At 46.0% G+C, this 18,810-nt stretch overlaps 1 protein-coding gene across 4 annotated transcripts in view; it reads right to left on the bottom strand.

Annotated features, from left to right (window-relative positions):
• The window catches only part of CEP295 (centrosomal protein 295), a 212,246-nt gene that overhangs the window by 86,462 nt on the left and 106,974 nt on the right, over positions 1-18,810 (bottom strand). For all 4 annotated transcript variants that reach the window (XM_029602323.1, XM_029602320.1, XM_029602321.1 and 1 more), the window contains exons 13-14: positions 16,041-16,135; positions 1,158-2,505 (exon numbers count right to left, since the gene is read on the bottom strand). In XM_029602323.1, coding sequence (XP_029458183.1) covers positions 1,158-2,505; positions 16,041-16,135 — 1,443 coding nt within the window. The remainder of the gene's footprint in view (positions 1-1,157; positions 2,506-16,040; positions 16,136-18,810) is intronic.

The following is an 18,810-nucleotide window of genomic DNA, read 5'->3' as shown; positions in this document are numbered from 1 at the left end:
CAAGCAGCACAAACTTACTCCACTAAGCCACATAATGCCAAGAGAAAAGCAGAGGACGTGGGTGTGCCAGTATCAGCACCAAGGGGGAGGAGGACAGACCCATGGAATAACAGCATCAGTGGGGTGGGGAAGGAAACAGCATAGGGTGAAAAGAGAAAGAATGGGAACAAGGGGGTGGTAGGAGGGGGTAGAAAGAGCAGCTACAGCTGGGCTGTCGTGGCTCGGCTCGATCTTGGCTCATTTGTCAGCTGCTGGCAGTCAGTAGGGGCTCCAAAGATTGCATAAGCATGGAAAATCAACTGCCCTCACGCCCGGCAGTGCTCCATCCAAAGCAGGGTTGAGGCATACTAGCAATATAGAGAAGCTTGCACATCTGCTACCCATACTGTAAAATCTGTCCTTTGGTTTCCACTGTTGTAAAACTGCTACTTTTCACAAGCACTCAATTTATATTTGCAAACTTAATATGATCAACACCTATAATTTGAAGTGTACGAAAAGCAGAATATAAATCAAATCAAAATTAATATGCATTTTTCTGGTATGTCAGCACTATAGAAATACTATACCACATTAGTACATATTAGTGCGCTAAAGATATCTAAAAGTTAAAAGAAGTCCCGAAACGCTGATAGCTTGGTGCAATGTCACTGAAGGAATCTGGTGCCTGCAGTAACGTTAGAGCCCAAGGTGACCGTCATAATATAGTTTCTACAATCACTTTCTTCTGTGAAGAGTATTAATTTACAGTAATGTTGTTTAAATTAGTTCTCCTATAATACTGTTTCACAAGTGCCTCTGTCAAGCCAACTGACCTTCACTTATAATTGTTTGATGGCACATTTAACTTACAAAATTAACACTTGTGAAGAGGTGATTCGCATAATTATTCAAAAGGGTTATTCTATGTATTCAGAGTATAACAAAACCAATTTAGACTCAAAATTATGCATTTTCTAATAAAGGTTCCAACAGTTATTATGAAAGCTATACCTAAAATATATCACCTGTCAAAACAATGGTCACAAGCTTAGAGGGACCCACCATTGCAATTTCAAATACCAAAAATATAAGGACATTATTTAACCAGGACTTTTATGCATGCAGTTCTCTTTAGAATCTATAAATATTTGTGGGTAATACAAACTGTAAATTACCTGCTGGTCTGTAGGAAAATGTTCCATAGCCTCTTGCTGTCTCTGCACCTGTTGCTTCAGTTCACTCTGTTTCTGTAACAGCAATTCATCCTGCAGTCTCTGCTTAGAGAGCAGTGCTTCCCTTTGGCAGTCCAGCTGCAACTGCAGCGCCTTTACCTGTTCTTGTTGTGCTTGAATCTCCTGAGTAGATACCAACAGTCTCTCCCGAAACTCCAGAACGCTGGAGAAGTTTGGCAAAGGCATTCCACTGCTGTTTTTTGTCCGATGTTCTTGGATTTCTCCAGGCCCAGCTGAATGATCATGAAAATGCAAGTGGAGTTCCTGCTGAACTGCAGAGGGAAGGAAAGGCTGGGAGTGGGACAGCTCAAGATGAGCTTCTCTGCTGTCTTGCACTGGCACCTGTTGACAGTCTAAGGCATCTAATGATTCGGCTTGGCCTATACGAGATCCCAGTGTTTCTGGTACCCAGTTGGTTGTAGCTGAGACACGTTTTAATACCTGCTGTTTTGAACTACTTGGGGACTTCTGAACTGCGCTTTGATCAAGATAATTTTTTGTAGGTGAACTCAGCCCAATCTGCTCAACTTCTACTTTCTGCGGTATTCTTGTACAAACAGATCCTATCTGTCCAGTGGATTTAGGGAACTGCTTAATTTCGGTATCAGATGGAGCATCATATACTCCCATTTGCAATAACTGTGGCGAATTAGATCTCCGAATTTCCTCTTGAAAGCAGCCTTGCTTGGAACAACACACATCCACAGCCGGAAACACCCTGCTGGAACCAGCTACAGGATCTTCGTCAGTCTTCTCAGACCACTTTTCTGAAAAGGCAGACAACACTGAATGTGAAATCACTGGTTCTGGAGCTTCTTCCACGTAAGATTGTTCAAATACTTTGTGTTTAGAATGGATTCTGCTGTGAAGCATTTCTACAGCTTCTCCTTGCAAGAAAGGTTCCATTTCAGACTGCTGGTTCATGTATTCTGTTTCTTTGTTAGTAACAGAATCCAAAGGTGCACTGGAAATAAACGAGTATTTTCTTCTCAGCAAAATCTGGTATTCTTGCAGTTGTCGTCTGGCTTCATCTACTGCTTTTTTATGCTGTTCTTGTGAGTGAACTAGTTCAGATGGTTCATGTGTTACTGAATGAACCTTGCTCTGGAACATTTCTGATGCCACTGATTGCAAGATTGTTCCAGTTGTAGATTTTGCTTTCATACATTCCAATACTGTTGCAGCAGCAGAATCCAAAGGTGTTGTGGAAATAGACGGGTATCTTTTCTTCAACAAGTTTTGGTATTCCTCTAATCGTTTTCTAGCTTCTTCAACTGACTGTTGATGCTGCCTAAAGAAAAGAACATTATTTAGCTTTTCTTAGGTAAATATTCTAGTCTTATGGTTAAAAATGGAGCTGCAAAACCAGGAGATAGAAGTTTCTAATCTCAGCATATATATATTCTTTGAGGAAGGAAGAAGAGAGAAGAAGAGGAAGAAATGGTGGGTAGTGCTCTCCTATAATGACTGGGGGAGAAGTCCCAGGTGCCTGGAGGAATTCCAAGGACACTTGGACAGCAGTTGAAATTGGTAACATTTTGTAATGCTTAATTATAGGGTCACAAGAGCAGACGGCAACGGTCAGTACCTCAGGCTAGAATGTAGATTACAGGGGCATCTGTAAACACAGCCTAAGATATAACGATTGCCCTGAACAGCACGATTTTAACAGAACAAAGAATTATCTAGAGTATGATGGTAAATGGGCCCCAACTTGGAGAACCAGTCAGGATAATGTAGGGATACTTTTATCATGCTGTTCACATGACAACCTATGTAAATGATATTCCAGGTGGTCACGCAACTTTAGATTTTCTGACGTAGTACTGTGTTGTATTTTACCTATAAAAGAAGGGTCAGTTCATATATACAGACGAGATGCTGGTTGGCCAGTTTGTCAGAGAAATGGCACCCAGCATCTCCCAAGAATACTTATATTGCTCAATAAAAAATTATACCTTTCTTTAAAATCTAAGTATAGTGTTCTTGTACCCGTGGAGAAGCGCCATAAGCGTGTTTGGCGCATAACATTGAGGGCAGGGACTCCCAGCAGACAAGGTGAAATTACTTCCTACTGATAATTTCCTTTCCTCAAACTAGGGCAGGCCAGTCCACATCAGTGGGCTGTACACTCCAACCAGCAAGTGGAGACGGAGAACAGCAGCTCGCTGACGTACCTCTCATATAGCTCATCACAGACATCAGCCAGCCAGTATTTTTCTTCAAAAGTCAACTGTGGACATTAAACTACCTAAACGTTATTGTATCCTATCAATAATCACTATTCAAAACAGAATATTCTCTCATTACTTAATATATTTTTTTTTTTTTAAAACAATGGAAATACTTAACTCAGCTCTGCCAACAATAGTCTCATAGGAAAAGACTGTAAAACGAATATCGGAGAATGAAATTCAATTACTAGGTACCACGCAAATCCATGCGCATCTGAAATCCTTGCATTACAATACATTCCTTAATAAGGATCTCTTAAACAGAAGAAAGTCACCCGCCTTAAGGCAGCCCAGGGTGGGATGGTGGACTGGTTTGTCCTACTTCGAGGAAAGGAAATTATCAAGTAAGAAATTTCATCTTCCTCTTCATTTGGGCAAGCCAGTCCACTCCAGTGGGATGTGCCACAGCTATTCCCCAGAAGGGCGGAATGCTGCCAGAGCCCCAAGCAGCACTGCCCTAACAAAGGGAGAATCCTCCCACGCAGCCAAATCTGATAGCATCTGGCAAACTTATGCATGGAAGGCTACTTGGCCGCACTAAAGATCTCTGCTGGAGAAAGAAAATGCAATCCCACCCAGGTAACTGCTTGCACCAAGTAGAATACGCACTTATCTGCTTTGGAAGAGGCTTCCTGGCATCCACATAGGCTGCTATCACAACTTCCTTAATCCACTGAGCCACCGTGGCATGAGGCCGCCTCCCCTTTCTTCACTTCTTGGTGAAGGAGAAAGAGCAGATCCGTTTTACGAAAGACATTGTTAACCTCCAGTTAATGCAATAAATGCTGCAGCACATGCAACAGCCGCAATTCCCTGAATTCCTGTCCATCCAAATTCCTATTTATGAATAGTAAAAAAAAAAAAAAAAACAAACGATTCAAACAAAAATCTGAAACCACCGATGAAAGAAAGGAAGGTACCATCCTTAACCAGCCCCTATCTGGCTTAATAACCAAAAAGGGTTCTCTACACAAGGCTTGCAATTCTGAAATCCACCTTGCCAAACAGTGACCAGAAACACCATCTTCAGGGGGAGCGTAGGAGAGGAGAGAGAGATGCCCCCAACTAAAGGAGACCACCCCGGGAAGGACTTACCTGAGAACATTGAGACCCAGAGAGAAAAACTGTGCGAGCTGTGAGACCCGGGAGAGAGGTGCGTCTGACGTCATCATCCGGCGTCTGCTGTATAAATTCAAACAGCAGATGGCGCCCCACCATCACCAGCGCGCTGCCTAAGCCGTGCGCCTCCGAAGGGGCGCGCGGATTTGTCCGGAGAAGCCGTCCTCCCGATATTGTTGGTAGGAATAATAGCTGGTGAACTCTTCCTGAGTACTCCTCAAAGGTTCTATGGGGAGAAAAAGGAAAGTAAAAACCTTCCCAGTATCTCCTATAACATCAAGGGGTCCTATGGACAATCACGTCGTTAGACAGATTGAATCACCAAGTGAGGACACTATGGGGGAACAGTTTTCTGCTTCCCTCAGTCCTGGTGAAGGTCCTTCATTTCCCCCACAAGCTAAAGCATCAATTCCAGAAGGTTTTCTACAGTTAGAATCTAGCAGTCCATTGAAGGACAGCGTAATTCCTGCAGAGACTCAGATAAGTAATCATTTATTGAAATAGGATGTAGGGTTAGATACAGGGGATTTAAGGAGGCCTGAGATCTGGCCTATAGATCCCCCTGACAATATAACCCTTAAAGACTTATGGAAATTGATGGCTACTGTTAATAATAATGTTTCGCAAATGAGTAAATCATTGTCAGGAATAGTTAATGTGAATAAATTAAAGATAGAGGAACAAAGTAAGGAAGTAACTAGTTTGAAAGGTGAAATGGGAAAAGTAACATCTAAAGTTAAATTGTTAGAAAATACTGGGATAGCCCAGATTAAAGATAGTCTTTCCATTCACAGAGAGCTAGAAAATATAGAAAATATGATGAGATGTAAAAATTTGCGTTTAATTAACTTCCCGCAAACTAGATTGTTATCACCTAGTGAAATGTTAAAAAAAATACTTTAGGGAAATATTGCAATATGCTGGGAAGGAAGTACCTGTTTTTTCCAAAGTCTTTTACTTCTCCAAGAAAACTGGAGGGGTGGAAGAGGAAAATCCAGACACTTCATCTATTGGTGTTTCAACATTCCTTGAAGAATCAATTGACATTATACAAAAAAGAGCTACCTTATTTGTTTCTATGTTATTAGAAGCTGACAAAGATAGAGTGTTTAGGGATTTCCTTAAACACAGAGATATGAATTTTTGTGGTCAAAAGATTTTAATGTTTCCAGATGTGTCTCGAGCCACTCAGGCCAAAAGGAGACACTTTCTCTCTCTAAAAATTAAAGTGTTGGCCTTAGGGGCAACCTTTTTTCTGAAATATCCATCTGTTTGTCTTATTTTTAGAGGGAATAAATATAGTTTCATTGACCCTTTACATTTGGAGACTTTTATTTTAAAGATACAAATGGAGGAAATAAGATAGAAGGCCAGTAAAAATCCTTTTCTCTCTCTCTTATCTGTTTGTTTATTATTATTACCGTTTAATAAGTTAGTTCCCCAATTATGTGTTATGTAATGGAGAAGGGTGTGAATATGTAACAATATTATACTAAGTGTGGTGTACTTTTGTATTACTTCTTTGAAATTTTGTTTAAAGTTTAAATGAAAATTCAATAAAGAAAATATTGAAAAAAAAAAAAAGAAAAAGAAACACCATCTTCAGGATCAACAACTGCAAAGAAATACCCCCACAAAGGATAAAAGGTCAGACTCGCCAAAACGGAAAGAACCAGATTCAAATCCTACTAAGGCACTGGGAAATGTAAGGGGGGTCTAATATGCTTCGCACCCCTCAAAAATCTAGACACTTCTGGATGTGAAGAAAGGGGCCTCCCCTGTATGCATCCCCAACACGCTATGGCAGCCACCTGCACTTTGAGCATGTTTAAGGTTAAACCTTTACTCAGACCTTTCTGTAAGAACTCAAAGATCAAAGGAATAGACGCTGAAATGGGAAGACAAGAGTGGCCTTGACACCAATGTTCAAAGACCCGCCAGACCCGGATATAGGCCAAGGAAGTGGAAAATTTTCACGGTCGCAAAAGTTGCCACCACTGGACCCATATACCCCTGGGTTCAACAGTCGAGCCCTCTCAAGAGCCAAACCGTAAGACAAAACCAATCTGGATTGTCATATAATACCGGACCCTGCCGCAGAAGCTCCCCAAGCAGAGGGATCTGCCCCGGATCCTCCGCCAGCAGACAACAGAAATCCACGTACCATAGCCTGTGCGGCCAATCCAGGGCCACCAGAAGCACCAAGCCTGGAAGCAACGCTATCTTCTGTAATAACCGACCAATCATGGGCCATGGTGGAAACGCATATAGCAATTTTCCGCATGGCCAAGACTGAACCACCACATCCACTTCAAGCACTAGAACATCCTGGGTCCAACTGTAAAAGCAATCCACTTTCACGTTCTTGTGGCTCACCATCAAATCCAGAAGAGGCCAACCCCATCGCACCACGATAAATTGAAACACTTCGGGGACCAATTTCCATTTTCCTGGGTCCAACTCACGACAGAATCTGCCACATTGTCGACCCCTGTTATATGAGAAGCTGACAGCGCTAGCAAATGCTGTTCCACCCCGGAAGGAGATCCATTTCCTTGCCGATTTTGAGTCCCCTTTTGATGATTTATGTAGGTCACCGCTAGCATGTTGTCCAACATTACTTTCACAGCTTTTCCTTCCAACAGGCCTCGAACTGCAGAATGGCTAGCCGAATTGCTTGGGCTTCCAGTTGGTTGATGGAGCAAGATGCCCCTGCACCATTAGTTCCTGACAATGAGCTCCCCAACTCTGTAGACTCGCATCTGTAGTGACCACCAACCAGTCGGAAGTCTCCAACTCCATTCCTTTCTCCAGATGCTCCCTGCATAACCACCAGAGCAACCATCATCTCATTTCTGGCAGCAAGGTCAATGTCACATTGTACTACTATTATGAACCTAGCTCTGCCCGCGGGTCCCTCCGTGAGCAGGCATTCACTTACCCCCACGAAGCTATCTTCGCCCACGCGGCCAGGAGGGATCGCCCCCGCCGACTTCCGGATCTTCGCGGCGTTTAGGCCGCAGCCCCGGGCTCGATTAGCGGCAGGAGCTGCCCCCGGGGCCTCCCGCAGCGGCTGGAGCCGCTGCTGACGCTGGAGCATGCGTTCAGGCTCTCCCCTGCGTCCTCTGACGTCGTCGACGTGCAGACACTGTGCAGGCCGCTGTCCAGGGTCCTGCACAGCCCTGCTCTGCTCCTCAGATGCGCGGCCGCGTCTCTCGTCTATATTTAAAGGGCCAGACACAGGAAGTGTCTGGGCCCCACCTTAATAACTACTTCCTGGCTCAGCCCTATAAAGGGCTGCTCCGTCCATAGTTCCAGTGCCTTGCATAGTGTTCCAGTCTTCGCTCTGGAGACTTTGTAAGGTCTTCTCATCTTCAAGGAGCTCCTTGTCTTGTTCCATGTCCACGTCTTCGCCTGAGGTCCATGTCCAGGTTTCTTCGTCCTGGTGTTCCTGCCTTCCTGATGTGCTTGCCTTCACGCCATGCCTCGTCTCTGCTCTTGAGCCTTCTGGTACCGGTAGGCCGGGAGTCCCTCAGATGTAGTTCCTGGGTGGGCTGCCTGCCGGTGGACGGTTGTCCTGTGCTCCTGAACCGTCTGGTCCTGATGTGTCTTCCTGTGCTGTCCTGCTCCTGTCGTGGTCCGCGACCAGCCTTGGGGCTGTGTAGGGCGCGTAACGGACAGGGTGGTCCGCGACTCAGTCCCGCGGGTGGCCTGAGTAGGGCGCCCTGAGAGACAGTGCCAATGTCCTTGCCTTGTGTCTTGCCTTGATGCCAAGTGTCTTCGTCTGCCTTATCCAGTCATGTGTCTTGCCTCGGATGCCGTCCGCATCATCCCAGCCATGAATCCTCGTCTTGGATGCCGTCTGCATCAACCTCGTCAAGTGTCTCGTCTGCGATGCCGTCCGCATCGATCCTGGTGTCTTGTATCCACAGCCCTGATGTCACGTCTTCTGCCAAGTGTCTTCGTGTCATGTGATGCCGTTGCATCAACTCCAGTGTTTCCATGTCAAGGCCCGTCTGCCCTCAACCTCAGGCCAGGCCTGCTGCTCGCAGCAGGTCCGAAAGGGCCCGGAATGGTCGGAGGACCATTCACCTTCCAACATTCTCGGATGTTTGGCCTTGGGAGCTTGCCGACCTGGCAGAGGGTAGAGTGTCCAGCCACGCGGAGCCACCGTCAACCCTTGGTTCGGCCTGGGACGGCCAGGTTCAGGCTGAGGCCCATGGGCACACAAAAACCACCGTGTATAACAGACTGCAAGGCCTTTCGAGGCCCTTCACACAACAGAATGCAAGGCCTTCCGAGGCCGCTACGCAACAACTCCTGAGACTGAGGATTCCAGTGGGCCAGAAAAGACCTCTGCAAAGGACGCATAGTGTGAGCCAAGAAATGCCTCTATCACCACAGCATTGATCCCAGCATCTGTAGGCACGACCATACCAAAGGAGAGACTGCTGATCTCAGGGCTCAGACCTGCCCCACATCTTCTGAATGCAAGTCTCTGGAAGAAACACCTTGCCCTGAGTCATATCGAACCAGACACCCAGATACTCCAGGACCTGAGAAGGCTGCAGGCTGTCCTTGGCTAAATTCACTATCCATCTCAGGTACTGCAGCAATTGAACCATCCTACTTGATACTATCTGGGCTCTCTGCCTTGGCTCGGATTAGCCAGTCATTCAAGTATGGATGAACTAGAATTCCCTCCTTGCAGAGAGCCACAGCTACCACCACCGTCACCTTGGAAAAGATCCTGGGCACTATGGCCAAGCTGAAAGGCAACGCCTGAAACTGGTAATGGCGGACAAAAAACACAAAGTGCAAACACTGATGCTGTTTGCAAATCAGAATGTGTAATGTAAGCCTTTGAGAGGTCTAGAGAAGCAAGGAACTCTTCCCTCTGTACCGCCATGACGGACCTTAAGGTTTCCTTTCGGAAATGGGTAACCCAAAGGGCTTGATTGACCCCCTTCAGATCTAGAATAGGTCGAAAGGAGCCCTCCTTCTGGGAACCAAGTAGTAGATGGAATAGCAGCCTGTACCTTCCTGCTCCTTTGGAACCGGAACAGCCTTGAGAGTGAACATCTTCTGCAATGTGGCCTGAACCACTGCCCACTTTTCTGCAGAATGACAAGGGGAAACCATAAATGCATCAGAGGACGGATAAGCTCCACAGTGTACCAGTCGCGCACCACCCCTCCAAGACCCACTGGTCGAAAGTGATGTGGTCCCACCTCTGATAAAATTAAGGCAAGTGGCTGTCTATCTCCAGAACCCCCAAAACTTCATTGGGAGGATTGAGGAGCTCCGGAGCCAGAGGCACAGTCTTTACCTGGCTTCTTTGAACACATCTATTCCCTCTGATTACTCGAACTTCTGGAAGAGTGAAAACACCGAATGTTATGAAATCGCTCCTTCATTGGCGAAAACTGGCGAAGACCGGGAAGATTTCCTGTCCTCTGGTAACCGAGGAAATTTGGATTCTCCCCATCGATCCACCAGCTTCTCCAATTCCACCCCAAACAATAAGTTCCCCTTAAAGGGCAGCCGTATGCGCCAAATCATAACCTGCATCTGGCAAGAACGCAGCTCCCAATTCTGGATACAGGCCATTCTCGCCCAAAACCTCCTGAGCTAACTGTAATCCGGCCCTGGTCACCATACAACAGCAAGCACAGATTTGGAGATTCATGGTCACCGCCTCAAAGGCCTGTTTCAAAATTGCCTCAATCTTACGATCCTGTGCATCTTTTAATGCTGCACCTCTTTCCACCAGAATGGTGGTATGTGTTGTCACCGCGCAGACCAGGTCGTCCACCTTGGGAAACCGGAGCTGTTCCCTAGCTTTAGGATCCATAGGGTACAAACCCGCTAATGAGTGGCCCCCTTTAAAATTAGCCTGAGGAGAGCTCCATTCCAAATCGATCAATTCTTGCATAGCCTCTTGCAGAGGGAAAAAAACAGGATGCCTTTTGCAAACTAACCATCATAGAATTCTTCTTCGGATCCTGAGCCACTGCTGGCAAGGCCTCCTCACAACCAAGGGCCTTCAGAGTCTGAAAAATCAAACCCAACATCTCGTCCTGTGAAAGAAGCAAAGTATTGTCCTGTGTGGCTCTGTATCTGGGGGAATTTCCCCCTTCTCCAAAAATGCCTTGTTGGGATCCCTCATTGAGGATCCTGACTTTTCCCAGGAGTTTCCTGAAGGATCTGCGTCATCTTCTCCCCCAGCACGCTGTCCCTTCCCTCTGCTTTGTCTAACTGGGAGGGCACGAGGCCTCTTTTGAAAGCTTCCAAGATACTAAGGGAGGAGACTGCTGATGTGGGCAATCCCGAGACTCTACCCAGGACCCTTCCTGCCCCTTACAAAAAGCCTGCAGGCCTTTAAAAATACTCCGTCCATGACAGAGTGGAAAGGAAAATTAGTTTCTTACCGGATAATTTTCATTCCTGTAGTACCAAGGATCAGTCCAGACTGCTGGTTATGCCTCTCCTCCAGCAGATGGAGTCAGAGAAAAGCTGAAAAGCACCCCCTAGATATACCGGTGTGCCACCTGCGATCCCTCAGTATATGTGATATCAAAGCAGAAGGAACTAACTAATCACTTCCGACAACCCCCTTTTTTTTTTTTTTCAAACCACTGACCAGATCAAGTAGTAACATTTTTGAAAGACAGAAAACAACACTGTCATCCTATATATTAAACTAGAAACAAACCTCAAAACAACTTACCGTTTAATCGGCATCAACGCTTGTAATTATAACCTGTAAGGGTAGATCACTGCAACAGAACGAACCGATAGGAACACGAGCGGACTCTCATAAAAATGACTTGGGCAGGCGTCTGGACTGATCCTTGGTACTACAGGAACGAAAATTATCAGGTAAGAAACTAAATTTTCCTTTCCCTGTACGTACCAGGATCAGTCCAGGCTGTTGGGATGTACCCGAGCCGCCTTAAATGGGGTGGGACCCCCGAGAGTCCCGCTCGAATTACGCTGCTCCCAAAGGACTCAGTTGACAGACCACGAACATCCAAGCGATAATGTCTTGCAAACATATGCAAGGATTTCCAAGTGGCCGCCCTGCAAATCTCCTGGCAAGACACAAACTGGCTTTCCGCCCACGTAGTCGCCTGAGAACGTAGAGAGTGAGCCTTCAGCCCATCAGGAACAGCCTTACCACAACCAATGTATGTGGACGCGACTGCGGTCTTCAACCATCGAGCAATAGTTGTCTTGGATGCCTGAAGACCCTTCTTGGGGCCATTCCACAACACAAACAGGTGATCCAACCTCCGAAACTCAGTCACCTCCAAATACCTCAGGAGTACACAACGGACATCCAAACGCCTCAGGTCCCGACCTAGAGAAGACTGAAGCGCCTCCTCCGAAAAGGAAGGCAATTCCACCGTCTGATTGACATGAAAAGCCGACACCACCTTAGGCAAGAAGGAAGGAACTGTGCGCAACGTCCCGACTCAGAAATACGCAAGAACGGTTCCCTGCAAGAAAGAGCCTGCAGCTCCGAAACATGTCGCGCTGACGAAATGACCACTAGGAATACCGTCTTGAGAGTTAAATCCTTCAAGAAGGCCCTCTTAATAAGCTCAAAAGGGGCCGCGCATAGACCACGGAGCACCAAGTTCAAGTGCCAGGAAGGACACGGGGCCCCTCACAGGAGGATGCAAGTTCCTAACTCCACGCAAAAAACGAGCAACATCCGGGTGACACGCAAGAAAGGAACCTTCAACCTTACCTCTCAAGCAACCCAGAGCTGCCACCTGAACTCTAAGCAAACTGTAGGCCAAACCCTTCTTCAAACCATCCTGCAAAAACGTAAGGATATGCCCTACAGAAGACTTTCGTGGCAAAATCTTTAAGTCACCACACCATGAGTCAAAGACCTTCCATACTCTAGCATAAGTAAGCGTAGTCGAAGATCTGCGCGCCCGAAGGAGAGTGGAAATGACCGCTTCTGGATAACCTTTCTTCCTCAACTGCCTCCGCTCATAAGCCAAGCCACCAGACAAAAGCGATCTGCCAGATCGAAAAATATCGGACCCTGTCGAAGGAAATTCGGAAGATGTCCTAGCCACAATGGTCCGTCCACCGCCAGATTGACGAGATCCGCAAACCACGGATGACTTGGCCACTCCGGAGCCACGAGAATCACCAGACCCCGATGGGATTCTATGTGCCTTAACACCTTTCCCACTAGGGGCCACGGAGGAAACACATAGAGGACGACGTGAAGAGGCCACGGAAGCACAAGCGCATCCACTCCTTCCGAGCCGTGCTCTCGCCTCCGGCTGAAGAAACGCACCGCCTTTGCATTTAGCCGAGTCGCCATCAAGTCCAAGTGCGGAACCCCCACAATGCTGGGTTATGAGGTACATCGCCTCGGCCGACAGCTCCCACTCTCCTGGGTCTAGGTGTTGCCGACTGAGATAATCTGCCTGAACATTGTCCACGCCTGCAATATGGGTGGCCGCTATGCGGGATAAATGACGTTCCGCCCAGGCCATCAACAATGACGCCTCGGCCGTCACCGAACGACTTCTTGTGCCTCCTTGCCGATTTATATATGCCACTGTGGTCACGGTGTCCGATAGGACTCGCACCGCTCGACCGTGTACCATCGGGAGGAGGTGACGCAAAACCAGATGTACTGTTCTGGTCTCCAAACGATTGATGGACCAAGTGGCCTGGCGAGGAGACCATGTCCCCTGCACCGCTCGGGACTGACACACCACCCCCCAGCCTGACAGACTGGCATCCGTCGTCACGACTATCCAAGATGGAGGTTCTAAGTCCACCCCTTGCAGAAGATGGTCCGGGGTTAACCACCAAGCGAGGCTGGAACGGGCCAGCTCCAGCAATGGTAACACCATGTCGTAATCCTCGGACCTGGGATCCCAACGAGAAAGAAGCGCTCTTTGTAAAGGCCGAATATGCGCAAAGGCCCACGGTACCATCTCCAGAGTAGATACCATATGTCCAATGACCTGTAAATAGGTAACGGGAGATCCACCAGGTTCTGCACCTGTCTCATGAGATTGACCATTCGTTGATGTGGCAGGAACACCTTGCCCACCAAAGTATCAAATCGGGCGCCCAAGAACTCCAACTGTTGAGTCTGTTCTAGCCGGCTCTTCGCAAAGTTGACTACCCAACCTAACGTGAAATCTTAAGTAGAAGAAACCTGGAAATTCCCAGAAGAAATTTAAGCCAGACCAGGACCGCAGGTTATGCCTCTCAATCTGCTGGAGTCAGAGAAAATACTGCGGGATCACAGGTGGCACACCGGTATATCTAGGGGGTGCTTTTCAGCTTTTCTCTGACTCCATCTGCTGGAGGGGAGGCATAACCAGCAGTCTGGACTGATCCTGGTACGTACAGGGAAAGATCCATTTCCTAAGTAGGTAAAGCCCTTTCCGAGCTCACCCCTGTGGGAATTGGCAGGAGTGGCAGTGGGGAAGACTCACCACCCCCACCCAGGAGGATCTGTTGCCACACTTCCCTCCTGTGAAGTTGGAGGTCCTGAAGTCCCTGCAGTGACAAATTCCCTCGCAGAAACATCCATTTGAGCCTCCACACTCTGACAAATGCTTAGCGATCCTCTGGGGCTAATACCCACATATGACAGGCAGAGCAATATCCAAATTTTTCCCACGCTGCTCTCCCGACACTATCTCTTCCCTGTGTGCACCTCAGCAGCAGTGCTACAAGCTCAAAATGGCACCTGCCACACTGTTTCACACTGCTATGGTCAGCTGCAAAATTAGTGCTTTGGCCCCTGCTTGCAATGCAGCCTGACATAGCCTCTAACTCCTGCCCCCCCTTTAGTGATTGATCACTGCTGCTATCTCTGCAGACAGTTTTTTGGTTTTCTTTTTAATAAACTTTATTAGCTACACAAACTTCCAAATGCCAGAGAAAACTTGGGCGAGGAGCAGGCAGGGGAGAGGAGGACAAAACAGAGAGGAGAGGAAGAGACAAATTAACTGGGCTGAGCCAAAGGCTCCTTTATTCTACTGCACTCTCCCTCTGTCAGGAGGAGAGCTAAAGCACCAGCCTTCACCTCACTCCTGTCCTAATATATCAGACACTCAACTGAGGCAGTAAGCAAATGCTATCACCACAGGAGGTCGGAACAGCCTGTTCAATCCTGGCAGGCCAAAGTCCACAAGCAAGGATGCATGTCCACCATCTGCTGGAAACAGAGAAGTACTGGCTGGCTGATGTCTGATGAGCTATATGAGAGGGATGTTAGCAAGCTGTTCGCAGTCTCCACCTGCAGTGGAGACTGCACAACCCACAGGTGTGGACTGGTTTGCCTGGATGAAGGGGAAGTAAAATTGAAGAGTGGGGTGTGTCGACTCAGAGGTAGAAAAGGGAGCTGACTGCAGTCAATGGTAGAGAGGCTGTAAACTCCAAAGAGACTGGGAGTTACAAGTTGTCCTAATGGTTTTCATAATGGATTTATAATTGTTTGAAGATGAGAGGATTACAAAATGTAGTGTCATGCTGCTCTAAAGGATGTGACAAAAAGCAATGGAATGAGAGCTCTACAAACTGTAAGTGACCTTGTTTGGGTTTTGGGCATAAAACTGCAGCCATGACTGGAAAGAACAGGCTGTGTGATGATAGACTTAATATAGGAGAGTTTGAGGATGCTGAGCTGAAGGGGGGAACTCTAGAAGCTGCCTGAACTTTGCAGGGGCAGATGTGTTACATATAAGAGACCCTACCAGTTATATCTGGGAATAAAGAAAGGAGTAAGGAACATTGTCTGAATGAACAATCTTCTGGATAGGAGAATCTGGGCTTGAGAGGAGGCCCAGGGATACAAGCCAACTTGACAGTCTTAAGTCTTCAAGTGTACACAAAGGAGGTGAGTGGAGGCAGGACTCAGTTTGGAAGCCTAAACCTCAAATGTGTTTAAGCAAGAGACTTAATTGTGTCTCAAGAGAGACCCCAGAACCAACCCAACAAGGAGAAAGCAAAGTCCTGCAGAGTGGATCTGGCAGAGAAAGTCAATCCTGTGTTTGGGAACCGTTGGAGTGAGGACAGCACTTTGCCATAGCATCACACCCTAAAAGTGTGATGTTGAGAAACCCTGTAAGGGTTCTCGTCTTGAAGTGCTCCACAGTACTGTACCTGCTTTTCCAACCAGCACATCTCAGGAAATGAACCTACAATTTTCAGACGCCAGGGACTCCAACAATAAACTAAAGGAACAGCCCTCTCATCTAAACTAAAACTAGGACTCATCTATTTAAGCTTGATTGATCCTCTCTCATCTTTATCTTGCCACTCTCAAAATTATTTAATATCCCTAAGCTCAAACACAAAAAAGTTTGCAACTCTTTGAAACAAGAATGTAAAACGAGCATTATGTTGTGTATACTACCACCTCTGTATAAATATGCATTATCCATTCAATGTGAAGGCAAACATCTTTGGACAGTACCTGTTTTGCTGCAGAAGACGTTGTTGATAATTATGAATCATCTGTAAATGGTCATCTTCTTTTAATTTAATCTCTGGATCTATAGCAATTTCATTCTAACAAGAAAGAAATACATTTTTATGAAGATGACTTCTTAAAGATGATTGCAGATGAAAAAAGCAATTGCTAAAATGAACTACCAAGATAGACCAGTTGTCAGATGGGAAGAACAGATTTATTTATTTTTTTAATAGATTAACCTTACATCACTTAAACATAGCAAAGATGAACCAGATGGCCCATACAGTCTGCCCTGCAAGCTTATGGTAGTATATGTGCTCCATGCAATTACCCCCAAGCCTTATGATATGGGTAATAATATTTACAATCAAAACCAAGCAACTGTCAAATTACCACTAGCAACATTTTTACTGAGTGAGGAGCCTTCTTGATAATTCAAATACTGCTTGACATTCTTTGATTTGGGACTTTGGGACTAAAGATGGTTTACTGACGTTTTGCACATTTCAGTCCTTGTGAGTCAACAGATCTGGTTTTCAGGATAACCACAATATGCAAATTAATCTCACTCACAGACCATATTATCTAATGAATATTCACTGTATTCTGACCTGAAACGTTGACCTGTTGGTGGCTCGTGAAGACTCAAGTTTAATTATTTGTGATGCCACTGTAGCATATTACCACATCTGTATCCTCATCTCTTTGTATATACGATGTCTCAGTCACTACACTGCCAGATCACTATCAGATGACATGTGAAAAGGTTCTTACCTGCTAATTTTCTTTCCTGTAGTACCATGGATCAGTCCAGATACCTGGGTTTTGCCTCCCTTCCAGCAGATGGAGACAGAGAAAGTTTGACAGGCACCGCCTTATAATCTGGTGTGCCACCCCTTACTCTTCAGTTTTGATCAGTACCCAATCCTAACAAACTTTGAAACAAACCAATTTGAACTAACTCTAAACTCATTCCCCCGAATGAGCGGAGAAAGGGTTTAATTTGCAAACAGGAACAGATAAAAAACATGTTCCACTGTACTTTTCCAGTGCCTGGGTGAAGTAAGGAAAAAGGCTGTCCACATAAACTAAACAAGGCTTCAGCAAGGGTCTCTGTTCTCACAGCTGAGACTAGACAATTTTAGCAACTTCAGGACTAGTTCTTTATACCCTGATTTCAGACAAAGTACTAATAGCTCTGTAACCAATATTTTTCTGATCAGTAATCATTTTCTGGCCAATAGTACTGCAGGATGTTAGTCTTTCAGTTTATCAAGGATACTGGGAGATTATGCTGTCCAAACAGGAGAAAGTCAGCATCCCAAGCCTCTGTTTGAACTGCAGTGAAAAGGTCAAACACCATTTGTAGGCTAGCTCAAAGGAAATGGAGTTTTCTCTGGGGAACACAAGGCCCAAGGCAAAACAACAAATTACAGTGCATACACCCCTCTTTCGACACAACCATATATACCAGATGGAGGAGGTGTTCAGTTTTAGAAATGGAGGTTGGATGGCAGAAAGGTCTCTAACATTTTGTTAACAGATGTATCATTGATGTGAGCCCCAGTTAGTTAAAAAAAAATAAATTGTAACACATCCCTTCCCTTCAGCTTCAATGGTTACCTTTTAATTAGCTCATATCATGACTGGCATTCCCTACAACTTGCGTGTGGAAGGTGTAAGAGGACCATGAGTTTATCTTGAATACATAGGTATCTCTAAGCTCTTACATCTTCCACATGCAAGTTGTATTATACATAGACATACCTAGAAACTCTCACGATTTGACCCAGCGACTCCAGGTTTAGAGCCCTTTCTCTGAGCAGACACCCAGGATCTCCGGGTCCTAGAAATCACCATCTCTTTGAAGCCAAGCTGCTTCATTTCTCCATCTGTGCATTAAGCTGACAGTCACTAGCAAGCCGTGCATTTTTGACATGCGTCTTTTACCTCTTAAATTATAAGGGGTTTAGCGTGTCAAAAACACGCGGCCAGCCAAACCTCCCCCCCCCTGAAAACTAATAGTGCTCATCACATGCAAATGCATGTTGATGAGCCTATTAGTTAGTTACCAAGATACTGAAAGTAAAATGTGCAGCCAAGCCACACATTTTACTCTCAGAAATTAACACCTGCCCAAGAGCAGGTATTAAATTCTGAGCAACCCAAAAAAAGTGTACACTTCTTTTCTATACACCCTCTGATTTAATATCCTAACCAAAAAAAAAAATTTGCCTGCCAGTCAGTGGGTTAGAAAAACAGACGCTCAGTTTTACCGGCATCCATTTCCTAACCTGTGGCTGTCAGCGGGTTTGGAAACAGACACCAGTAAAATAGAGCGTCGATTGTCGGGACCTGCTGACACTAAAAAAAAAGGAGGCGCTAGGGACGTGCTATTGTCCCTAGCGCCTCCTTATTAGCATGATCCCTCATTTAAATAAAGAATCGCACGCCCAGGAGAGGTGGCTGGGTGCGCATTGGGAGAGTGGGAGCTCAACACAGAGTGCCCGCTCTCCTGGAATTCTTATTGTATCAGCCTGTAGGACGGATTCCAAGGCAGGAAGAAAGTCTGCTGCTAATTTACATCTTCCACCTCTGATTTGGTTCATTGTGATAAACAGAACCAATCAGCAGTGAGAGGCGGGGAAATAGTCTTCCTCTCCTGTCCTGTATGGATCCTGGTAAAGGAGAGGAAAAGAGAAACTGTGTATGTTTAAATGAGTGAGTGGTGCTGTCAGTGAGAGAAGACTCGAATGTGAGGGGGAGTAAG

The sequence above is a fragment of the Rhinatrema bivittatum genome, chromosome 5 (assembly GCF_901001135.1).
Source record: "Rhinatrema bivittatum chromosome 5, aRhiBiv1.1, whole genome shotgun sequence".
Taxonomy (NCBI): domain Eukaryota; kingdom Metazoa; phylum Chordata; class Amphibia; order Gymnophiona; family Rhinatrematidae; genus Rhinatrema; species Rhinatrema bivittatum.
This window is presented reverse-complemented; position numbering and strand designations above follow the sequence as displayed.